General features: G+C 36.8%; 1 protein-coding gene across 1 annotated transcript; it reads left to right on the forward strand.

Annotated features, from left to right (window-relative positions):
• Positions 1–233: 233 nt before the first annotated feature.
• On the forward strand, positions 234–26,680 carry LOC109414919 (uncharacterized). Its single transcript, XM_062858135.1, has 9 exons — positions 234–1,000; positions 1,061–1,294; positions 5,737–5,810; positions 6,963–7,051; positions 7,131–7,381; positions 7,437–7,793; positions 23,936–24,216; positions 25,712–26,024; positions 26,088–26,680. The coding sequence occupies exons 1-9, from the start codon at positions 307–309 to the stop codon at positions 26,669–26,671; spliced, it is 2,877 nt and encodes a 958-aa protein (XP_062714119.1). The 5' UTR covers positions 234–306; the 3' UTR covers positions 26,672–26,680.
• The last annotated feature ends 161 nt before the right edge of the window (positions 26,681–26,841 follow it).

Raw genomic sequence — 26,841 nt, forward strand, 5'->3', positions numbered from 1 at the left:
AAAGAAGAAGAAGAAGTATCCCTGAGTAAAAAAGACCTTGGTGTTGTACATTCAAACATCTCTTTAAGTTAGTTTCTTCTACATTTAAAAATTCATGCTTATGAAACACTAACATGAGGAGCTTATATTCCAATGGGTATGAAATTACTGACGAAAATGCCCTATGATAGGTAACGGAATTCCCTATATTTATTACACTGTGTGCGATAGCCATCGGATACAGAGCAAATTCGCCTACAGGCTCCGCTATTTTGATAAGCTCAGTTGTGCTCTGTTCGTGAGGCAGACGCGATCGCGTAGAGAAAGATGGGCCACCTCATATGTTTGCTGGTGTTGAGTTCGTTGTGTTTGTCAGAATTTGTCTCACATCAGGCCACTTATCAGTGTGGAATCAGAAAACACGGGTTTCTCCCGCTGATCGGAAAGGGATGGCCAGTGGAAGAAGGACATTGGCCATGGCATACGGCCGTATTTCACAGGTTGAACGCTGATGATCCGTTCAAATATGGTTGCGGCGGTACTTTGGTCAACGAGAGGCACGTCCTGACGGCAGCGCATTGCGCGGTTAGACTACCGTCTGGACTATCTCGGAGTTCGCACCCAGCAGTAATGTATGAGATCGAGCTGCACTTCGGTCAGCACAATCTGTCGAAAGTGAGCGATAGTGTGGTGATTCGTGACGTTATCAAGGCGCATGTGCATCCGGAATATGCAAAACATAAGAATGATATCGCTGTGTTGGTTACGCGTTTGCCAGTGGAATACTCCGACACTGTGATTCCGATTTGTCTAGATCAAAACGTTGATCGTGATCTACAGGAGTTGGAAGGCCAGCGCAGCTGGATCACTGGGTGGGGAAGAACGGAAAATGGAACTTTTTCGGATATTCTCCAGACAACGTCGCTACCCGTAGTAAGCTATAGGCAATGCATAATGGACGATCCGGTGCTTTTTGCGCCAGTTTTGAGTGAAAATGACTTTTGCGCTGGAAATAAGAACGGTAATGTATAACAGCTTGTATTACTCAGAAATCATCAATTTGAACATTGTTACGATTTAGGAACCAGTCCTGGACCGGGAGACAGTGGTGGCGGAATGTACATCAGCGATGGTGATCGTTGGATACTCAGAGGAATCGTGTCTTATGGAAAGATAGACAACTTGAAAGTAGGAGTCAACTCGGACAAGTACACCGTGTTTGTCAATGTTCAACCGTATTTGCCATGGATTAAAGCTATTTTTGCCGAAAGTGAACCTCGTCGAGATAGAGGACAGAAGCGAATTAGTGAGCTAGGTATTGAGGTTGTTGAATAAGTTGAGCTTATTTGGTAGAATATTTGTGGCGTTTCAGTCCTCGTTTCCAGTTGCCCCAGCTCTCACTTGTTCCTTGACTCACTTCATCCACTTTTAGCTATGGACCATTTATCTATTTCATTGAGTACTCTCATGGGCGTAGCCAGAGGGAGGCAGAGGGGCGTGCTTACCAACCCCCCCCCCCCCCTCGCCAATTTTTTTTTTAATTTGAACTATTTAACTCCAAGTTTACCAACAATTCAGAGCTACAAAAAACTATCTCAGAAAATAAACTATGCTAATAATTAAGGTTTATATCAATAATTATGAAACCATTTTTAACCGGAAAACCACAAGAAATTTCGTCAAGTATTTCTCCAAGAGGACCATTTCAATTCAAAATTCTATGATATAATTTTACCAAATAACAAGTTTGGTTAAATGTCTAAATGTTGTGAGTCCATCCAAAGATTCCAACAATAATTCGTCCAGATTTTATTTCAGACACGGATTCCAGCATTTTTTTTTCTCTAGATATTCCCACAGAAATTGTTCAAGGAATTTGTCAAGAAACCTTTCCTGAAATTTTCTAAAGAATTCCTCATGGGATGGCTTCCAGGATTCCTTATGGGATTTCTACAGGAATTCCTCCGACTTCCCTCGAAAAATTCCTCCAGAGATTCACTCGTGAATTCTTCTGTGTTCATTTCAGGGACAACTCCTGGGATTATTTTAAAAATTCCTCCAAGGATTCTTCATGGAACTTTTATTAGAAGTCCTTCAGGAGTTCCTCTTGGAATTATTTCAGGAAATCCTCCAGGAATTAATCCAGTACTTCCTCCAGGAAATGTTTAAAGATTCCCTTAGAAATTCTCTTTGGTATTGCGTCCGGGATTCCTGCTGAGGTTTCTTCAGGAATTTCTCCAGGAACTACTACAGGGACTCCACGAACTTCTCTTAGGATTCCTTCAGGATTTCTCCAATAATTTCATCTGTGATTTCTTCAGGAATTCTTACTGGGATTCACCCGAAAGTTTCTTCTGTGATTTTTTCATGAACAACACCAGGGAAATTCCTGAAAGTATTCCCCAGGAATTCTTTTTAGCATTCCTTCAGGAGGTCCTCTTGGGATTGCTCAAGTAGTTCCTCCACGAACTCTTCTTAGGATTTTTCTCCAAGAATTCCAAGTGCGATTTCTTCAGGAATGCTTCCTGGGATTCCTCCAGTAATTCCTTAAGGGATTTCGCCACGAATTTCCATAGGGATTCCTACGAATTATTCCAGGGATTCCTCTGGAAATTGATGCAGGAATGTCTCCAGGCGTTCTCCGGGCGTTCCTCTTATATACCTCCAGGGATTCCTCTAAGAATTTTGCCAGGACTTCACTCGGGAATCCCTTCTGTTATTCTTTCTGGAACAACTTATTTTAAAAAATCCTCCAAAGACTCCCCCTGGAACTCTTTGTAGGATTTCTTCAGGAATTTTTCCTTGTATTCTCTAAGAAGCTTCTCTAGGAATTTATTTAGCACTTCCTTACGAACTGATATTCCTCTTGAAATTGCTCCCGGGAATTCCTCTTGAAATTGCTTCCGGGATTCCTTCTGGATTTTCTTCAGGAATTCTTCTAGGGATTTCTTTAGGACATTCTATCGAAAATCAATTCAGGAATTCTTCCAGGAATTCCTCCTCTGATTCTTGCAGAGATTGCTCCTACTATTCCTTCATATATTCCTCCAGGAATTGCTTCAGGGATTCCTCCAGGATTTCGTCCAAGATTTTTTTCAGGGTTTCCTTGAGGAACTCTTCCAAAAATAACCCCATGAATTTCTTCAGGGATATCTCCAAGTATTTCACCAGGAATTAATCTGGGAATTGATCCAGGAATTGCTTTTGGACAGAAATTTTGTCATCAACTCCTTCAGGAATTTCTCTAAGAAATCCTCTAGGGATTTCTTCTTCTCCTTCCAGGAAATTTTTCGGGAATACCTTCAGGAGTTTTTTGGTGATTTCTCCAGGAATATTTCCAGAGAATCCATCAGGAATTGCTTCAAGGATTTCTTCAGGAATTTCTCCACGATTTTTACCAGAGATTCCTCTAGAAAATCCTTCAAATCCTCCAGAAATTTCTCCAGGAAATCCTTCAAGAAATTACTCCAAAGATTCTTCCACAAAATCCTCTAGGGCTTTCTGCAGAAATTGTTCCAGGAAACTCTCCAGGAATATCTTCAGGATTTTTTTAGGGATTCTTCCAGGTATTCTTCTAAAGATTCCTCCAGAAATGGCTTCAGGGATTTCTCCACAATTTCTTTCCATGAATTCCCCCAGAGATTCATTCAGGATTTCCTTTGAGTATTTCTCCAGAAATATGGAAAAAATAAATATATAAATAGAAATATCCTAGAATTCCTCTACAGATTCCTGCAAACGTTCATCCATTACTTCCTTCAAGAATTTCCTTAGAAATTATTTTGCCTCTCACAGAAATACCGCTAGGAATTCCTGCAAGCATTCTTCCAGTTTTTTTTTTTCAGCCATTCCTCTAGGAACTCCTCCAGGAATGCCCCAAGGAATTTCGTCAAGAATTCCACCAGGAATTTTCCTGGAATTGCTCCTGGACATCTTTCAGAAATTATGACAGCAATTTCTTCAATATTTTTTCCAGCAAATCCTCTAGAAGATTTATTTTAGAGATTTTTTAAGGATTCCTCCAAGCATTCCTCCAAGCATTTCTCCAAGCATTCCTCCAAGCATTCCTCCTTGAATTCCTCCAAGGATTGCTTCAGGGATGCCTCCAGAGATTTTTCCACGATTTTCTCCAGGGATTTTACCAGAGATTCTTCCAATAAATCCAACGAAGATTCCTCCAGGAAACCCTTCGAAGAATCCTCCAGGAAATCCTCCAGAAATTCCTCCAATGATTCTTCCAGGAAATCCTTTTGGAACTACTCAAGGTATTTTTTCAGAAATTTCTCTAGGAATTCTTCCCAGAATTCCTCTAGAGATTTCTTCCAAGGATTGCTCCAAGAATTCATCCAAGAACTTCTCCAGGAATTTCTCCTGGAATTCCTGCTGGGTCTCATCCGAGAATTGCTCAAGGAATTCCTCTAGGGATTACATCAGAACTGAGTTCAGGAGTTCCTCCAGGCATTCCTTCAGGATTCTCTCTAGAGATTTTGTCCTGGAATTGCTTCAGGAATTTCCCTAAGAATCCCTCAAAGGATTTCTTCAGAAAATTCTCTGAGATTTCCTCTAGGAATTCCTCAAAAGATTTCTTCTGAATTTTTTCTAGGGATTCCTTCCTTATTTTTTTCAGCAATTTCTCCAGAAATTTCTCCCAGAATTCCTCTGGAGATTCCAGGGATTGCTCCTAGAATTTATCCGAGGATTTCTCCAGGAAATTTTCCAGAAACTCCTGTCGAGTCTCACCCAGGAATTTATTCAGGAATTCTTCCAGGTATACTTTCAGAAATTCCTCCGGTAATTCATCCAGGGAGTGCTCTAGGAATACCTGAAGTGATTGCTTCAGAATTTCCTCTCAGTTTCTCTTCAAAAATTCATTAAGGAGTTCCTTCAGAAATTTTAAAAATCCTCCAATCATTTGTTTCAAGGGTGTACCCAAGAATATTCCCAGGACCGCAGGTTCTGGTTGCGTAAAAGTCAAGGTGACTTACTTTAAACATATAAGAACTTACATGCTAAAAGTGCTTTCAGACATTTCTCCAGGGAATCCTTCAGGAATTCACCCAGGAAAGACTCTTTCGGAATTCTTCCAGGGATTTCTCCCGGAATTTCTCTAGAAAATGCACCAAGTTTTTTTCTAAGAATTCCTTTTTAAATTCCTCCAGACATTTCTTTTTGAAAAACCCCCAGGGTCTTTTCAAAACTTCCATTATTTGAGAGTTCTCCGAAAATACCTGCAGCAAAATTCTTCAAGATTTTTTCAAGGCATTTCTTTCAGGAATTCCCACAGGAATAACTTGAGGGCTTCCTAAGTAATAGTGGTTTTTATGAGAATTTTTTCAAAAATTCTTCCAAGAATCCTCCCGGAAAACGTCAATTGACATTTCTATAGGATTATGCTCTGAGATTAGTATATGCAGTGTATGAGTATATAAAATCATCTCTAGGGAGAATCCGGCAAGGATGCACTCGGAACAATTCAACTGAAGGTTTATTCTCAGAGGAATAAAGGTTCAGGACATTCCAAGATTGCCAATAAGCATATACAACAAAGCATATGACAAAGTTCACGAAATCGCTTTAGAATATCGTTGGAAAACACTGGAAATTATGTCGAAATATGTATTTGCCGTAGGAAGCAAACACATGCATACATAGTTTGAATTAAATACAATATTCAACTAGATTTTCTTTTACTTCCAGGTATTCCACTAACACTGAGGTTTACAATCAGTTTAAACCTACCGTTTCAATAATTTTCAGAATGCGAAAGGTTCCAAAGCCTGGCGATAAAACGACGCAATGGAGATTGTCTCAACAACAGATACCGGTATAATGTGAGTATCTCTTCGGAATATTTCTACTGGTGTCTCGTTTTCTACAAAACCAGATCAAAAACTTGGTGCCCGGCCATTTGGCCGAATATCATCTGTCCAAAAGAGTCGTTTGACCGAATCATGTTCGAAAGAACTCAGAGGAAGTTTATGACAATCTAATTGCCAATATGATCATAAGGAAAATTTCCTTCTTTTGATCATAGGTTATTCTTTATTGTTTTGATATTCAGGTATTAGTTGTTGTTGAAACTGCCAATTATTTTATCAGATTTTTCCTTCTTTAAATCATAGGCTGTTCTTTCGAGTTATACTGAGACGGGGAGCAGTGGCATGGTCACTTAAGTTCATCATTATTTTTTTGGCCAAATGACCCTTTTGGCCAAAAGGCGTTCGTACCAACGGCATTCGGCCAAATGGCGTTCGACATGCTCATCATATGCACTAATTCTCGTCATATCAGCCACAAATAGCCAATAATTGAAGATATTTAAATTTACCTTTGCCAATGCTCTGTGGCACTTCAAAGTTGGATTTCACTGCTGCGGAATGCAACAAAAGCAGCCCAGTTATTGAAATAATTAGCTTTATCCCGTAGGTTAATTGTAAACAAACAGTTGTCTTCGTCTCAGGGAATATACAGGCAAATGTGTGCGTTGATTTTCTGCATACGAAACAACGTATTTCACAACCACAGGGAAAGGTTGATGGCGTTTTATGATCTGGTGGGCAAAATTATGAACTGAAATAGTTTGGTCGTTACTCGTTGTTCTAACGCAACATAAATCACAACTTAAAAGCTTTCTGCTCAAAAGTACTTTGAACACATGATTTCATTTGGATGGCGAAGAATTTGACCGACTTTTTTAAAATACAACTACGGTAAAATTAAATTTTTGACCATCATTTGTACCATAGTGTCACGTAGAAGATGTGACGGGAAATCATGTTATGCCCGAAATATATGTATGTGGACTGGATGGAAATAGAATACGAAGGACAATTATCCAATCTTATTATTTTAAGAAACTTGTTGTTATTGAAATCAAACTGGCCATGAGGTATTGAGCCAGGTGCAAAAATAAACTCGATCATTATGGGTTGGTACTTAGTATGCCGGGAATCAGATTAAAAAAACCCTTTAATATTCTCTAGGTCATCCTGATTAACTCTGACGAAAAACCTATTTGCAACGGTGCCTTGGTGGAGGAATCCCATGTCATAACCACTTGCAGCTGCGTTCGGTAAGAGTGACAAATAGACTACATCCGTGGCAAACATTGGGAGGATGAAATCTCTATATAACATTTATTTCGATCACAGCATAAGGAACAAAGGTGTTGTCTACCGGAATGCTAAGGTCCGTATCGAAGCATACGGAATTGTGGCCATTTCCGAAATGATCTGCCATCCGAATCATGTCCACCACAGGAAACATTACGATTTAGCTATTATCAAATTGAATGCAGCCGTTTCTCTTTGCAACACGTTGATTCCCGCTTGTTTGGCAAATAACTGGACTGAGAATCTGTACGATATCCTTGTAAAGACTTTGTTTCAAACTGAACGGATCGGTAAGTTGAATTCGATGACATTCGAGATTTTCTAACTATCATGAGAATTGAACAGGTTCAGCCGACCACATGTCATTATATGAATCAGATGACAACCGAATCAAGCCATATGAAGCATGCAAATCATTACACCAACATGCATGGTTCAACAGGTCTGATGACCAGCTTGGTGAACTATGCGTCAACAGTTCGGATCGATTGATGAACAAAAAATATTCCAAATTGATGGATCGTACATCATCTGGAGCTTTATTGCAGACGTTTAACAGGAATTCCTGCAGGTCCACTATAGTGGGACTGAAAATCTACACTGAGAGAGCTTACGAGTCGGCCAAGCCGCATGGGATTGAAATTTATGCACGAATATCGTACCATTTGGACTGGATTGAGAACATCATCTGGCGGTCTGAAGGTAGGTAACAAGAATTCAACATATTTATTAAGCACAGCTTCTTTTGAAAGATAAGACTGCGGTTATAATTTAATGCCACAAACTCGATATCAGCTGCTTCCTTCTAACCTCGGAAACTGTCAATACTCGATTAGCATTGATTCCTCGGACAATTTCTTCAGGAAATTCCATCATCATAAGAAATCTGCAAAACAATTTACAGAATAATTCTTTAATAAATTGCCGAAGTAATTTCTGCCGATTCCTAAATTAAAAAAAAAAGTTAGAGGACTTCATGAAGGAACCTGGCGATGTTTCGGATGAATCTCAGAAAAAAAAAATACCAGAGGGATACCACAACTTGTGGTCCACAAGGACTTATAGGTAGAATATCTGCAGAAGCTTCCTGAGGAATTCGCGAATAAACTACTACTTATTTTCCAGAGTTCCATCTAGCAATTTCTTTGGTAATTATTCTGGAAATATCTGCCGTTCTATACCCAATTGACCCATGTTATATGGGAAACCCATATAACATGGGACAATTATGCGTAGAACGGCAGTGCAGAAATTCCTACAGTAGAAGCGAATTTTCTAGAAACTCTTCAAGCATTTCTTCTGAAATTTCTTCAGAAACTAGATTACATTTTTTGCGAGTGTCTGTAACAATTTCTTTGGGAATTCATCCATAAATTCTTTTACACTTTTTATCCGGGGAGGCTATACCTTTCGTTAAACACAGTTGTTGTGGAAGCAATCCGACAAATTCCTTAAAGGAATTTCCTTATTCCTGAAAACCATGTAACTGAGAAATATTCGGAAGAATTACAGAAAAAATAAAAGAAAATACAGATTCTTAAATTCCCAAAATAAATGGATATGGCTAAAGGAACTATCTGAAAAATTTCTTGGAAAATCCTAATCAAATTACCAGAGTAACTATTTTCGGGGAAAGAATTTCTTCTAAAACTAGCAGAAGGAATTCCGAACAGTATTTACAAAATATTTGAAGTAATTGCTTGAGGAATTCCTAAAAATAAATCCAAAGACATTCCTAAGTAAATTTTCAGTAGTAATTTCAAGAAAACGCAAAAATTCTTGGAGGAATTCCTTCGCGAAGTTCTTAAAAGACTCTTCAGTGTATCCGTCTTTGATTTCCTCCTGCATTTTGTTTGGGATCATCTAGGAATTTCCTTACGAATTTCAACGAAATTCTCTCAAATTTTCTTAGAGAATTGAACCGAAAATCCATAAGAGAACTTCTCTGATAATTCTCTTGGAAACTCCTCCGGCGAAGAAGACTTCCTCAGAAATTTTCTTGGAATATTCCATCAGGAACTCTACAGAATTAACCTTCTGAAATTGGTCCGCAATTACTTCGGATTTTTTAGGAATTCATTTGGAAATAGACAGGGCCCATATAGCCGAGGCGGTAAACGCACGGGTATTCAGCATGACCATGCTGAGGGTGACGGGTTCGATTCCCGGTCGGTCCAGGATCTTTTCGTAAAGGAAATTTCCTTGGCTTCCTTGGGCATAGAGTATCTTCGTGCCTGCCACACGATATACACATGCAAAATGGTCATTGGCAGAGGAAGCTCTCAGTTTATAACTGTGGAAGTGCTCATAGAACACTAAGCTGAGAAGCAGGCTTTGTCCCAGTGAGGACGTTACGCCAAGAAGAGAGGAGAGAGGAGGAGGAAATCATCTTTATTTTTTTTCTTCAGTAATTATAATACCGGAGGAATTTCCAAATAATTTTCAGGAAACCAATAAAAACAATCCAAAAAGAATTGTGAAAAAAGCTTCAAATTATTTGGCGAAGTCTTTCTTTAATCCTGCTTAGGCATAGGGTAATTTTTTACCCAAAACATACACTACGCCAGCGATCTGCTGCCAACATGATGCAAAAGGAAGGTTGAGAAACGGTTAAATGAGTTATCTTAGTAGAGTGTAAAATTAGCACTTGTTGAAATACATGTTAATAAAATCTTTAAAAAATAAAGCGTGGAGCTGTTAAAAAAACTGCCAGCGAAATCAACGAAAAAATTCTAGTAGATTTTCCTGACGAATATCTTAAGAAATTGTCAAATGATTGGGGTATCATAAGCTTTTCATAGAATTCTTGAAAATAATATAAAGAAACTGTCATAAAAGATTCTGAACAAATTGTCAGAGAAATCCAGAAGCCAGTGTGGAAAGGATTCATCGGATAGGAATTCTAGAAAAAAGCTGCCGAGAAGTTCTGTAGAAATTGCTGTAAAAAATATTTAAACCATTCATGTTAAATTATTCAAAATAAAATAAGGATAAATTCCTAAAAAAAATCATCGGAAGACTTTCTTGAAAATTGTCCGGAAACAATTCCTAAAAATATGCTGGAAGAATGCTTACAGATTACCTGAAGAAATAGATGGAAGAATTTATCAATGAATTGCAAAAGGAATCGCAGAAGCAAGCTCCGGAAGAATTCGTAGTGGAATTTTCGAAGGAACCGCTACAGGAATTTCCAAAGGAATTGCTTACAGAACTGCCGGACCGGTATTTGTCCCAATCCCAAGGGATTGCCGAACAAAATTATAAAGAATTTCTAGAAAAAGTGTTGTAGAATCTTCTAAACAAAATCAAGAGGAGTTTCTTGAAAAAATACGTTTAAATTCCTAAACGATTTTCCAAAGAAAATTCATGGACAAATTATTCGAGAAGTTTCTTATTCAAGACGAAACTAGATGCATTTTCTCATTTCTTGGTTATTGATAGTTTTATAGAACAACGGAGCAGAATTTAAAAAAATAGTTTCCATACACATTTAAAAGAAGGATCAAGGTATCTTCTGATTGTTATCCTGGTGGTGAACGTAATCTTGAAACTGGTTCACCGGTATCCGCGAAAATTTCTTCCGAAATTGCTCCTGAGATTCGTTAAGTGATTCAATAGGGAACTCATTCAAGCATTGCTGCATAGTACATGCTTGTATTGTTTCATGAATTTCACCAAACATTTCCTCCAGAACTATTGTCAGGAATTTTTCCAGGAGTTTTTCATTGGGATTTCTCAAAAAATTCTTCTAAGAATTTCTACAATTCTAGGAGAAATTTTCTCACAAAGATGATATTAGTCATTCTTCTAGGTTTTTTCTTCAGAAATTCAAATGTTTATTCCAGAAACTTTTTTTTTTAATATTAACTGTTTTTTTTTCTAGAGGTTCCGTCAGGTCTTTAGGTCTTTGGTTCAGGGATTTTCTCAGGCAATTTTTTGGAAATTTACTAGCTAATGCTCAAGAGGTTCTTTGGAAATTTCTTCAAGGGTTTCCAAGTTCTTCATGTATTCCTCCATGCATAGCTTTTAATTCATTCAGACATTTCTTCGGGGATTCTCAGATTTTTTTAAGATTTTCTCAATAATTCCTTCAGAAATTACCTTACCATTTTTATGGAATTTTTCAAGATTTTTTTTATGAATAAATGTACAAAGTTCTTCAGTTCTCCCAGGTGTTATTCCTTCAAACATTAATTTTCCATTCTTTCAGTGATTCTCCAAAGAAGTCCTCCTAGATTTTTTTTGTATTGTTCCTATAGGACTTTCTTCAGAAATTTCTCCAGAAAGAAGCTCAGGGATTTCTGTGTACAAATCCCTTCAGAAATTGTATAAGAAATACCTTCAGAGGTGTCTCCAGAAGTTTTAACAAGAATTCCTTCAGAAAAACCTTCAGGAAACCCTCAAAAATTGAATGCAGGATTTCTTCAATAGTTTAATAAGTACCAATGTCTACGGTTTCTACACACATTTTTTAACGATCCCTTAGAATTTTTCTTCAAGGATGTTTCCAGAAATTTCCTTGGAATCACTAGCACAGTTCCTCCTTCAGTTTCCAATGATTTTTTTTTTTCAGATAATAAAGGGGTATTTTAATGTGTTTCTTCAGGTATTCTCTCAGGTGTTTCTTAGGCGTTTATTCAGGAATTGGTCTCAAGATAATTGCTTCATGAATTTCTCTAGGAGTTTTTTCACCAATACCTGCAAAAAGATTTGGAGAATTTCTTTTAGGAGCTTCAAAAGGTATCTCCTGCGGTTTTCAAGGTATTTCCGGAGAAAATCCTCCAGGAATTTCTTTGAAGTTACTTCATGGATTTCTTAATGAATTCTTCAGTGATTTTGTGGAATTTCAAGAAAAACTTCTGAAAATCCCTGAAAGAATATCTGAACAATTTCTGCAGCGATTTCTAAAGACATCGAAGGAGATATTTCTCATGGAACCACAAAAGCAATCATTGTAAAAAATTTCCACATATTCACATTTACACCAAAGGAGTTTTCTAAGATTTTTTTTAATATTTTTATCTCTGTGTATTTTCTAAGAACTCTTAAGGAAACTTTGAGAAGAATTTCCGAAGCAATTCCTGTTGGATTTGTAAAAAAATCTAAAAAACTTCTTGGTAGAAGTTTAGAAGAAATCCCTTGCTGAAATATCCGAAGAAATGCCTAACATTCTGCAAAAGCTTCTAAAGATAAAAAAAAATATCTCAGCAGGAATTTCTGGAAATAAACCTTGAGAAGTTCCGTGATCAAAACGGCGAACTCTACCCTGCAGTGTCAGTTTGAATCTACTATTACATGAACGTATGAGTAACCTTCAGTGAAACCCACATTTGGGTGCAAGGATTTTTGGTTGTGAAGAAATCTTCTGTAAAATCCCTGCGGAAATCTAAGGAAGTACTTTTGAATGAATCTTTGGAGTAATATCCGAAGAAAATCTTCGGGATACTCTTGAAGAAACCCAAGGAGAAATGTCTCAAGAACTTACTGGAACATTATTTCAGTTATTCTTGGTAGAATTAGTGTGTAAGTGTGGAACTTAGCGGATTGTTGTATCGCGAAAGCCGTCGCTGGAAGAAAACGTCATGAAGCATTGAAAATTTTCAGTGAAAAAAGCAATACCTGGAGAAACGCATAGATAAGTGCCTGCAAAATTTCCTGAAAAAACACTTGGTAAGGTACCCCGGGGCAAGTGAGAATCCGGGGCAAGTGAGACCTACAGCTATAACTTTTTTTATTTTTTATTTTTAAGGCAAACATTCTTCATAGAAAACATAGGTATCACACCAGCGGATACTTTGAATTCAAAAATTGTTATTGTTCTCACCATAAAGAGACCATATATGTTATTGTTGTTCAAATGTAATTTTCAATTCACTAAGTGAGATTAACGTACTCTACTACATTCGTCGTTTAAAAATAGAATAACAAATAAAGTAAAACTTTTTCAGTTTCAGGATAATATTTGGAGTGCTTGCAAATTATTTTAAGCGAAAAAGCTGTAATTTATTTTCATTTATTACCTTCTGTCAACTGCTCTCACTTACCCCAGTGTATTTCACCATCTGGGGCAAGTGAGACCTATGAGAGTAAACAAACACAATTTCATAGTTTGATCTCGATTTCTTCAGCCTAAGTCGAAATTCACACAAAAGTGAAGTAAAAATCGGCGCCTTAAGTAATCAACCGTTGAATTATACTTAGTTATTTCTATTCTGATGGTGAAGCTATTGTTTAAAATGATAGAACATATTTGTTTTCTATTGTTATTTATTTTTCATATTTTAGTTCAAGCTAATGCTATTATTTTTCGTTTTTTGCTGCATAATGAGTTTTTCTGAATGTTAAGGAACTAGCCATAGAGTATCAAAAAAATGGAAAACGACTTATTCGGAGTTTACGATTTAAAAATCTTTATTTAATGATCGTAATATTATGTAAGGGAAAACATAACATCTGTAAATGTTGAAAAACCTTTTGGCGAGACTCATCAACTACGTAATATGAAAAGTAAGTTTGGAAATCTTTCGACATTTAACCTTAGGGCGCTTTTTGAATAAAAAAAATCAATTTGTTTTGCATGAGCTGCTAGAGTTAAATCATTTTGTTTCTCAGTGATTCGTTATTATATGTGTTACGTAATTTATGCACGATACCACAAAACTTTTCCAACATAAATCGCTAAACATACTTATTCGCATAACATATTTATAATGTAAGGTAGCATTACATATATGCAGCAACTATATTAAGCCATTATTACAAAAAATCCGAATAGGTCCCACTTGCCCCGTGATACGGTGTAAATGAAGAAATGTTCCACTTTTCATAATATGCATAATATACAGCATTTAAAAATTTTGAAACAGTTTTAATGCCCATTACTAAGAAGAAATATACCAATAATGTCTTTTAGAACCATTGGAATTATAAAATTATTTATGTTTAGAATTTTTTGGCTTGACAAAACCAAACTAGCATTTTTTTATGTCCCACTTGCCCCGGGGTACCTTATATTTCTAATGGAATTTTCTTAGAAATTCCTTGGAAAAGTTTTTGAATAAATTTCTGAAACAATCCGTGGAGAAATTTTTGGTGTTACCTTATAAGAAAAGTAATAGAAAATTATGGGGTAATACATCGAGAAACGCAAGAATCTTTGGAAGAATGTGCAAAAAAATCTGGGCACATTGATGTGGAAGTTTTCAAAACAATACCTGAAGAAAAACCTCTATTAATTAAAAACCTGAAGGAATATCTGGAAAATTTTATGAAGACATAAATGCAATATGTAATTTAGTAAAGAATCATTGAAATAATTTCTTTAAAAAATACTGGTAAAACTCTGAAGGAATCCCTGGGGGTGTTTCCGATGAATCTTTTAAGCAAAAACCAAGAAAAATTTCTTAAGTAATTCCTGGTGGAATTTCAGAAGGGGCGCAAATAAATTTACCAAGGAAGCCCTAGATAAATTTCCAAAACAATTACTGGAAGAGTTCTTGGAAAAAAGACTAAGGAGTTTCTGTACGAAATTTTGATAAATTTCAAACCGAATTTCTGGAATAAGCTCTGAAGGAACATATCTATTGTAACGCTGTGTCTTATTGAACAGCACTCGGCGGTGATATCGATTAAAAACGACGTTATGCGTTGAGGTCCGAAGACCAAATTGAACTAATTTATTCGGCCTGGGAAGACCCCTTTTATAGGGCCAGCCAGACTGCCAAAAGTATATCATACAATGTGTTTACATAGAACCTTATGGAAGTTTCCTGGAGTGATTTATGCTTAGGTCAGCGGACGACGCGTCGTCGTCGTCTCGATCGAACCGTCGTATGCTCATATCGATTTGGCGAGCGATACATTGTTGTAATTAATTTGCAAACGTAAGCGTTGGGATACGAACGATAGCACGTTCGTCGCGTATGTAGAATTGGCTCGTTTTGCACTACACCTTTCCCCTTTTTCAGAAGAATGGCGTAGCTATTCTGATCAAGCATCACTTAAGGAATCTTTTACAATATATTTTGTTACATTTTTATGATTCGGTTTTTATGTACTTGTATTTCTTTTTTGTTGGAAATATCGATTATTTTACAATGTATATTGTCAACTTCTTTAATTTTGAATGGACCTATAAAATGTGGCTCAAGCTTTTTCCTATTTTCGTTTGATAAATACACCAAATCTCCTACAGAAACATCTATTGGATTTAAGTTATTATTCAAATTTTGTGTTCGTTTGATTTTTTGTTCTATTAAAATTTTCCTAGCTATTTCGCTTGATTTTTGCAGTTTGAATTTTAACTCTGTGTAGTATTCGTCCAAATTATATATCGGTTCTGGTGTAACTTTTTGCATATCCTGAGGAAGTTTGGCTTTTCTACCGAATACAAGTTCAAAAGGTGTATATTCGGTATCGGTGTGAGCAGTAGTGTTATAGGTAAATTCATAAAATTTAGTCCACTCATCCCAATCATTGTGGTGTACGTTGGAAAAATTTCGTAGGTATTCGTTTAAACACCTATGATTTCTTTCTAGTGCTCCAATGGATTGTGGATGGTAAGCAGTTGAGAATGTTTGTTTAAAATTAAGTATTTTACTAATCTGCTTAAGTACTTCGTTCTTGAACTCTGTACCTTGGTCAGATTTTAACTCTAAAAATGATCCATAGATAAGTATAAAATTCTGCACCAAAGCTTTCGCAATGGTATCAGCTTCCTTATTTTCTAATGGTATAATTACAACATATTTGGTTAAATCGTCTTGCAATGTTATGCAATAACGATTGTTTTTCGCAGTTCTTGGTAACGGACCTACTGTGTCAATCGAGATAATATCGAATGGTTTACAAGGTGTAGTTGTTACCAAAGATTCTTCTTTTGTCCGTTTTGTTACTTTGTTCATTTTACAAAGTTTGCAGGCCTTTACAAACTTCGTAATCGAACTTCTCATGCCTTTCCAAAAGTAAAGGTCTCTGAGTTTGAGATAAAGCCGGTTTTGTCCAATATGACCACCTGTTGGAGTCATATGGAAGTCATGTAGGATGTTATTGATCTCTTCAGAATTCGTCAATTCTTTCGGAGGGCGATATAGTATTAGTTCGAATTTACGGATGACGTCTAGAGCGATCCGTTTAAAATCTTGTAGTGGTATATGTTTTAAAATATCTTCTTGTGTCGACATTGCAATTTTTCTATTTTCCAATATTTTATTCATCTCTGAAAGAGCAAACTCTAGCGTCTGACTTTCATTTTCGTGAATAATATCTCTTTCAAGCGTTATTAAAGTTTTGCGCATATTTTCATTCATTAATTTTATAATAATCATTCCATTTTGCATGCATATTTTCATTTTATTCAATTTTTTAATGTCTGCCGGCGATTCTGTTTCATAGACAAGAAGGTGATCAAGCTTCTTTTTTTGTGAAACAGTTTTTGTTTTGTCAATTTTGTGTTGATTTTTGGTCATAGATCTAGTATGGACCATGAGAATTGATTTTGATTTAATATCATCTGAAGTTATGATTCTGGATAATGCATCTGCACCAACATTATTACTTCCTTTGATATATTGTATTTCGAAGTCATAATCTTCAAGATCTAAACGCATCTGGGTTAACTTTTTGGTAGGTTCTTTCATACCAAAGAGATACACCAGAGGGCGATGATCTGTTCTGATCATGAATCTTCTTCCATACAGATATGGTTTGAAATGATCGATGGCCCAGTGTATGGCAATCATTTCTTGTATTATTGTATGTTTTTTCGTGTCTGCATTGCTAAATGCTTTACTGGCATAAGCAATGGGTAAGTCATTTCCGTCAAAATTTTGTGACAACACCGCACCGCATCCAATGTTCGAAGCATCCGTTGTCAATACGAATTGTTTTGTAAAATCAGGATATTTAAGAATTGGTGGGTTTAATAATTTTTCCTTAAGAGCTTCAAAAGCTGCCTGACAATCATTTGACCACGTAAACTTTATATCCTTCTTTAATAAATTGTTTAACGGCCTAGCAAGTTGCGCAAAATTTGGCACAAACTTCCTATAATAATTACAAAAGGCCACAAACCTACGAACGTCATCTGCGTTAGTTGGTTTGGGATATTTTTTTATTACATCAAATTTTGAATTATCTGGGAGAATTCCATTATCTGAAATTTTATGGCCTAAGTAAGTTACTTCTGCCTTAAAAAATTGACATTTTTCGGGATTGAGTTTCAAATTATACTGTCTCAATCTTTCAAAAACTCGCTTTAAATTGTTAAGATGATGATTTATAGAGCATCCTATGACAACTATATCATCAATGTATACGAATGCACATTCAGGTGTTAAACCTGCCATGGCAATCGTCATCATGTGCTGGAAACTATTTGGGCTTATATTGAGTCCAAATGGTAAGCGCGTAAAAGCATAATGCCCAGAGGGTGTTGAAAATGCCGTATATTTTCTGGAATCAAAATCTAGAGGAATTTGATGAAATCCTGCCATCAAATCCAGAGTACTGAAGTATTTAGCTCTACCTAGTTGATCCAAAATAGTATCGATTCTAGGTAGGGGAAATCTGTCAGCCAAAATTTTTTTATTCAGCTGTCTGAAATCGACAACTAGTCTCCATTTTTTCTCACTGCTGCTCGACTTTTTGGGTACCAACAGAATTGGTGAATTGTAAGCCGAGACTGAGTGTTCAATCACATCATTTTTCAACAAATTTTGGACTTGAGATTCAATCTCCTCATTGTGCGCGTGTATATTCCTATAATTTGGGATGTATACAGGCACGTTATCTGAAAGTTCTATATTTTGTGAATAGAAGTTGTTAGTAGTGAGGTTATCTTCTCCTAACGCAAAAATATCATTGTATTCGTGAATTAAATTTTCAAAAGGTTCCTTGGCTGATGCTGGTAGTTCTGAAACATTAATTTTTGATCTTATTTGATCAGTTCGGTCGGAAATATTACCGTTTTTATTGACATTTGCTACGATAAAATTCTTCAGAGGTTTCATCATAGGCTTAAAATCTTTTATAAGTACTGCTTTATCAGTAGTATTTATAAATTTAACGTATTTTGTTGATGGTGACGTCAATGTATTGCCACAGAAAATCCCTGGTTGGATTTCTTCGGCACACACTAACATATCTTCATTCAAATTTAAATCATTTATTTTTCTTACAACTTCGCAACGTTCAGGAAGTATGAATCCTCCATTGAAGTTGTCTTCAATGGGAATGTTAACTTCCTCATTATTGCATCGAATGTTCAAAATCCAGGATTCATAATCAATACTGCATTTAAATGCAGTTAAAAAGTCTCGTCCCAATATCCCATCAGTAAATATTGGAAAATTTTCTTCAACTATTTGGAACTCATGTTCCAATGTAATGGTATTTTGGAATGTTAGTTGTGTCACAGCTGATGCAACAGTTTCAATTTTATTTTCTGATATTCCAGAGATCATACATCTTCGATCTCGATTTATCAGTTGATCATGCAATATATTATTTAATTTGAATATAGAAACGTCAGCACCTGAATCGACCATAAAGGTACATGTAGAATTTGATATTCCAATATGTGCCTTTATGAAATTTGATGCTGATGGGTTTATTGTGAAAAGCGTTGAATTTGGCCTAAAAAATTTTGTGGCTGTTGAGTGTTTTGATGTTGCGTTGTTGGTTGTGGAGCGTTTGTTGCTTGTTGGGGTAACTGAGGTGTCTGACCACTTTCACTGTTCGTATAATAAATACGGGACTGAGAATGTCCTCTATATGGTCTTCTACCACGTGAAGAATAGAAATTTGCACTATGTCCTCGGTTTTGATATCGGCCTTGGAAATTTCCACGAGAATTGCCTCTGAAATTTCCACGATAGTTACCTCTGTTTCCTCTATAGTGGCCTCTGTCGAAAAAACTTCTATCTCCTCTGATGTGTCCACGATGTACTTGACCTCGTTGGACAAACATCAGTTGAGAGTGGTTGGTATTAGAAGAACTTTTTTCATTTTCTACAGTTTTCTCGATGGCCGCAGACAAGGTTTTAAATTCTGCTGCCTTTAATAAGATTTTTGTTTCTGGGTTTTTCACTCCTGTGTAAAGAGCTTTTACCCCTTGTTTAATTGCCATTTTTTGGGCTGTATCAACTGGTATTTTCTCAGCAATGTATGCTCTTTCGAGCTGCTGAGTGAGTTTCTCGACGCTATCTGTAAATTTGTTAATGTCTCCTATTTGTTTCAAATCTTGAAGCTTTGCAACAAAAACATCAGGTGATGTTTTTGATGTACATTTTGCTTCTAATTCATTGATTATCTCATCGAAATTTCGTGGATTTTCACCTACTGCTGCTCTTGCTTTTCCAGATAGTTTCGATAGTACTACCTGTACGGCTGCAACGGTATTATCATTAGTCAGAATTGTCTTTCCTGCTTTAAGAGCAGAGATAAAGCTTGATAAATTATCATTTGATCCATCGTATGATGGAATCAAAGATGAGATTGTTTTGATTGTTTCAATAATATTAGCCATTTCTTCCTCCTGATATTCTTCTTCTAACTCTTCTTTTTCCCCTTCTACTCTGTCTTCTTCTACTTCTTCTTCTTCTTCTTTTTCGATTGTTCCTGCTTCTTCTACTTTACTTTCTTCTACCCCTGATTCTAGTGCTGTCCGTGAAATTCCTAATTGTTCGTTCTCGTTTAGTAATGTCAATGATTGGTTGATTTTTCCACAAATTTCTGTACCCTTTTTTATAACTGCCTCATTTTGCAGATCTTTATTAGTTTTTAGAATGTTTTTAAGCCTTTTCTTCAAATCACTTAAATATTTCACCTTTTGTAGTCGCGTTTCCTCTGAAAATCGGTTGTACTTTTTCAAACTTTCCAAATATTTATTAGAAATTTCATTTATTTGGAAAAATTCGTCCATTGAAATTAATTAAAATCTTCTATGAGGTAAATTGAAGGAGGTTTCCATGTTTAATTTTACCTTATCTTGAAGTCGGAGCAGGATCAGGTGACACCCAGCTGGCACGGCCCCTATTGTCGCTAGGTCGTTGGTATCTTATTTTTGTTGCTCGAGGTTTAATGCTTGCCTTCAGTTGCATAGCCAACATTTTAACCTCATCCACTGGTATTTTTACGCGTGCGCCCCACTGGCGCATGTTTTCGTCTGAACGGTTGACGTTTAGTGGTATATATTCAATACCATCTTTTTTCACTTTTTGTCCAGTAGATTTTTGTGTGGTTTTTACTTTTTCAATTACACTTTTTAGTTTTTGTTCACTTGTCGGTGCACCTTTTACTTGTTGTTCATTTCTTGGTCCGAATTTTCTTACGAGTTCTTCTCTTTTTCGGCTTACTTCTTCTAATATTAGGCCATGGTAAGCCTGCACATTTGAGGTACGATTTTTCTTCATTTCACTTTATTTTTCTTTGTCAATGTTTTAAACTTTGCTTAATGTTTCTGAGGATTTGCATCCTTTTTCGAAAGCTCTGCGCCTGACGTGTTTTGCGTGCCATTTGTAGGCAGTCACAGATAGTTGTATAATATTAAGAGCATGAAGGATCCACAATTTTATGGCATGTTCTTCATGCAGGATACTGTGATCTTCTAGCTGGTTCACTATATTCACTTGTGGGTCGCCGCTGATTGATGTTGTTTTGGACTGTTGTTTTCCCATCACGAGTTACGCAATCACTTTGAAAATTTCAGCAAGCGTTCCTTAACGAATCACACAGTCACAGAATTTTCCTCGGAGAAGGTTCGGCCACTTGGCACGGTCAGCCATGTAACGCTGTGTCTTATTGAACAGCACTCGGCGGTGATATCGATTAAAAACGACGTTATGCGTTGAGGTCCGAAGACCAAATTGAACTAATTTATTCGGCCTGGGAAGACCCCTTTTATAGGGCCAGCCAGACTGCCAAAAGTATATCATACAATGTGTTTACATAGAACCTTATGGAAGTTTCCTGGAGTGATTTATGCTTAGGTCAGCGGACGACGCGTCGTCGTCGTCTCGATCGAACCGTCGTATGCTCATATCGATTTGGCGAGCGATACATTGTTGTAATTAATTTGCAAACGTAAGCGTTGGGATACGAACGATAGCACGTTCGTCGCGTATGTAGAATTGGCTCGTTTTGCACTACACTATTTTGGATTTGAAATCCGTAAAAGTTTTCTTTGGACATGGAATCTTTAGACAAATTAATGAAGGAATATCATAAGAATTACTGTAAGAATCTCCAATTAAATTTCTAAACGAATCCCTTAGAAGAATTTCTGAAGTATTTTTTTTTCTAGAATTTCTGAACGAGTCTGTGGAAGGATTCTGAAGAAAGCCCTAGATAAATTTCTAGAGGAACCTTTAATTTACTTTAAGAATCGCAGAGAACATTTCAGAAGAAATTCTTGGGTGATTCCCACAAAGAATTGTTGTACTGATTCCTGAAAATAAAAATCTATTATTAATATTATTGAGGGTGTTAGAGACAAACGGATGTATTTGACCAAACCCCATCTTCCAGTAAATGAGGTTTAAAGGTTTTCACCAATTTTTCTTCCATACAAAATGGACTCAATTTTCTCAATTTATTGTAATTTTTCTAATCATCGTAAAATAATCTTAAAAAGTTCCGAAAAGCTAGAAGTCTGAAAATTTGTTTGATATGCTCAGCTCAAAATCGACAAAATGCTCACTTACACTCCTTTGCATCTCGACCCCTCAATTATTTTTAAACAGGGGGGCTTTGGGTATCATTGGCAGGTTTTTTTTATATTCGTCATAAGGGGTTTTTGTAGGCCAAACTGCATGAAACTTCATCGAATAATTCAGCTTAGTTGGAAAAGTGGGGGTGTCAAAACCCCCCACGACGAAGAGAACAAAATTACCGAAAATTAAAAAGTTCCTCCCAGATCGTACCCAAAGAAGGCGTTTTTGAGGCTTCAACCCTTCCCGTGACCCATGTTCCACATAATAGGTGGAATTTTGAAATTAATTTAGAGTAAAGTGGGGCAAAAGTTCGAGTGGGGCAAGAGTTTCTTTTGAAGTTTTTGAGCTCAATTCAAATTATTTCTTTCGGGTCTCAAGGTTGTTCGAAGCCTTTTTGAAAAAGAGTCTTTCACTCCAAAAATTATGAAAATTGATCAATATTTCGAAAAGTTATGACAAAATGTTTGTTTTTGATCAAAAAATTGTAATATGCGATGGTCCTTCCAAGGCATGGAATGGAATTGTAATGAAATCGGGTTCGATATTTTATTTTGGGGCGTAACTAGGTATATTTTGAAGATGCTTTAGCATGTATAACTTTATGGAAAAAATATTTGGAAATCATATTCTACACATAGGGGGGCAAAAGTTTGAATTGTGGGGCAAGAGTTTGAGTCATGTGGCAACTTTAGATAAAAACATAAAATTCTGCAAAATGTACATATTATCTCTAAAAATGATAGAATTAGTGAGAAAATTCGATAAAAGTTGAAAAAAATGTTGTTTTATCTGAATTTGGCGGAAAACTACTAATTTTTGGTGTAGTAAATTTATCCCTGATTTGGGTAAAATCCAGGTCGAACTTAAAAGTGTATTCCAGTTCCAACATCAGGCATTCAGGCATTCCTATTACCAAAGTGTCAAAATAGTGTGCAACGGCTAGCGAAATTCCACAAACACTAGATTCGAACTTTTGCCCCAATGGTGGGGCAAGACACACACGGCAAGACACGAATAAGACACACACATACAAAAACTTTAAATTGAAAATACATTTGGCGTAACTTTGTTCAGCAAATTTTTTTCTCATGGATGGTAGAAGCACCAGACGGTATTCAATTATTTATATCTGCTTTGGTTTTTTTAATATTGAAATTTCAACTAGGGTCGAACTTTTGCCCCACCATAGAGTAAGGTGGGGCAAAAGTTCGACCTTAGTTGAAAATTCAATATTTTTCGAAAAACCAAAACAGATACAAATAAATGAATACCGTTTGGTGATTCTACCATCCATGCGCTAAAACTATGCTGAACAAAGTAACATCAAATGTCTTTTCAATTTTAAGTTGCAACACGTTTTGTAAGTGTGCGTCCAATTCGAACTCTTGCCCCACCGCTGGGGCAAAAGTTCGAATCTAGTGTTTGTCGAGTTTAGCTAATCGTAACACAATATTTTGACACTTTAGTAATAGGAATACTTGAAACCAATTAATATTTGATGTTGGAACTGGAATACACTTCAAAGTTCGATCTGGATTTTACCCAAATCAGGGTAAAACTTACTACATCAAAAATTAGTAGTTTTCCGCCAAATTCAGGTAAAACAACATTTTTTTTCAACTTCGATCGAATTTTCCCACTAATTCCACCATTTTTTGAGATAATATGTACATTTTGCACAATTTTTGGTTTTTACGTAGAGTTGCCACATGACTCGAACTCTTGCCCCACAATTCGAACTTTTGCCCCACTATGTGTAAAATATGACTTCCAAATCTTTTTTGCAAAAAGTTATACATGCCAAAGCATCTTCAAAATATACCTAGTTACGCCCCAAAATGAAACACCGAATTTGAATTCATTACAATTACATTTCATGCGTTGAAAGAACCATCGCAAATTACAATTTTTTGATCAAAAACCAACATTTACTCATAACTTTTCGAAATATTAATCAATTTTTATAATTTTTGGAGTGAAAGACTCTTGTTCTAATAGGTTTCGAACAACCTTGACACCCGAAAGAAAAAGTTTGAATTGAGCTCAAAAACTTCAAAAGAAACTTTTACCCCACTCGAACTTTTGCCCCACTTTACTCTACTCTATAGAATGAATAATAATAAACCCTTTCAGAGCACATAAAGCTACCCATTCTAGGATTAGACGACAAGTGCAACAGCAGTCAACACCGCACACAGATCACTGGAAAGGAGATGAGTGTGGCAATTTTCCACCGGAATCCGGAAACGAATGCTTTCGAGCTGACTTGCAGTGGTGCCCTAATCAGCGTGAAGCACGTTCTAACAACGGCACGTTGCGTCGTAAATCAAACCACCGGGGGATCGCTGCCAGAGAACACATTTGAACTGCATTTCGGTTTGAATCGTTTGAGTGAACGTAGTGTAAACGAGCAAGTAAGATATGCCAGCGAGGTTCACATCCACCAGAACTATTCGGTTCACCATTTAGCGATACTCGTTACCAGTTGGCCAGTCAGAATTACACCATATGTATCATTCAGCTGTTTCATGAACAACTCGGATTATCTGAATGCTGAATACATATATTCCTCCATCACGGGGTGGTCAACAATTGAAAACGGCGTTCCAAACGATGAACTTAAGAATAATTTTTTGTACATCAATGGTAAGAAACCATTGGCGAAATCTCTATTTCAGTCACAAAAATGCTCCAAAGCTGGGCTGAAGCTCCTTCCAAACCAGTATTGTTTCCACCATGCCAATGGTAAGATTGTTCATTGTGTGAGTGTCTACTTGTATTTTAAATCCTCGTTTATGTGGTAGGAATCAACACTAGCATTGCTGATCGTGGCTCTGGAATGCGCTGTCTTGTCAATCAATCATCGATTTTGGTAGGAATCGTATCGTCAGAGGTGAAGGGAAATGATGCCACAAGCTACACTATATTGCTGTATGTTCAGCCGTACATCGCATGGATCAATGGAATTATGGTTACCAAAAATTCAAAAAGAGTCAGTGAAAAAGGTACTTTCTGGCACCGTTTTTCAGGATTTTTTGATTTTAATCCGTTCTTCTTTTGCTCAGAATGCGAACGGTTTAAAAGTCTAACTAAAAAAATCAACGGCGTTTGCAAAAATTATTGGGATTCCACGTTTGAATACCCTCCTCATATCGTGAGTTTTGTGAGATTTTTCATCGCTTCAAAAATTAAACTTAACTTCAAAAACTTCATATTTAGGTTACACTATACGATGATGATCAAAACTTCATTTGCCTCGGCGTACTTGTGAGAGAAAATCGAGTACTGACATCCTGTCAATGCATACGGTGAGTATAAAACAATCCATTATTACGTTTCCGGGTCATTTGGCCAAATGCTGCTTGCCTAAAAAATGAGCTGAATTGACCAACGACAGTACAGCCACTAAGCAAAGACGGTGTCTTTTGAACTCGATAGAACAATTGAAGACTTATGTTTGCTAATTGATTCCGACTATTCTTGGTATATTCTTAGGATTTTTTGGCTTTGCAGTCCGATTGTGAGATCAAAAACAACCTTATGTTCTCTTACTCCGACGTTTCGGTCCGTATTGGATCTTTTTCAAGGGTTCGAGTTATCGATCACTTTCTCGTCATGTGGATTTTTCAATCTCTTAACCGTGGCGAAAGCGGTCCGAATCCCGATAACTAAATTTAAAATTATGTTTTTTTCCGGGAAAACATACGGATTTCCACAAATATCAAATGAAGGTTGAGAGATCGAAAAATCCACAAGACGAGAAAGCAATCGATAACTCGATTCCTTGAGAAAAATCCAATACGGATCGAAACGTCGAAGTAAGATAACATAAGGTTGTTTTTGATCTCACAATCGGACTCCTAAAAAGACTTATGTTTGATAAAAATTCGACCGAACGGCATTTGATCAAATGGTCGAATGCCCTTCTTCTTTCGATACTGTGATTTTACCTTCGGTATTATTTTGACTATTTCAATCAACTTCAGACACCCGCATCGACCGATAAAGGTTGAAATCAGCAGCCATGACGTAGTCGATATTTTAAAAATAATTTGCCATCCAGACTATGACTCCATCAACTTTTACCATGATGTGGGAGTTGTTGAATTGGCAACTCCGGTTGAGTTATCCAGCCGATTGGTTCCTGCCTGTTTGGCAAACATTGAAACAGAAAATCTCCGGGACGCAATGTTGCAGACTACGCTTTTCAAAAACAAAAACTGTAAGTATAGTTGATATGTTTATGCAAACCAAGAGCATCATCGATTTAATGTTCAAATTTCAGGGAAAACACCCTGGCCTAAATCTTCGTATGAGTATGTCGGAACAGTGGATGAATGTGAGCAAGCAATGCCATCTCATTACCAGGATAAACTCTTTAAGCCTAGTCAAACCTGTATGATCAACCAGCGATTTATAACGAACAAATTCAACGGGAGTATTGTGCAGTCTTTAGACAACCGAGCATGTAGCTTCACAGTGATCGGAATTGGAAGCACTGCCGTAGACAATCCAGAGCTCAGTCCTAGAACCACAGTTGGCATTGTTCATCGTGTTGCCTACTACCTGGATTGGATCGAGCAGATCGTTTGGGAAGAGGAATTCCCAGCTCAACAAGGCTGGACGTTATTGCAGAGAGTATCGCCTAAAGGACGACGGGGTAAAATGGTCAGCCGAGGAATGATCGAAAATCAGCAATACAGTGGGAAGAAGGCGCTCGCTTTAAAAGTATACCCTGCTAAAGTACAAGGCAATGGATACGGAGCTGTCCATGATCATTGGATGGTCAACCGGTCTTTGGAAATACCGCAAAGCTATCAATTTAAAAAGATGTGGAAGAAAAAATCACTGTTGACGGGTTTTGTCTAACTTTTTTACATGGATTTTCGATTTGGAATAAACCGGTATCTCTTTTCAAGTTTTTTTTTTAAGTTGAATCAGTGCCTAACTCGAGGAAATTCACCTAGTTGACAAGAATAGGGTTTGCCAAGAAGAGTGATTAATCAAAAGATGGTCTCAAGAGCGGTTAAGGGGAGAGG

The sequence above is a fragment of the Aedes albopictus genome, chromosome 3 (genome assembly GCF_035046485.1).
Source record: "Aedes albopictus strain Foshan chromosome 3, AalbF5, whole genome shotgun sequence".
Lineage (NCBI taxonomy): Eukaryota > Metazoa > Arthropoda > Insecta > Diptera > Culicidae > Aedes > Aedes albopictus.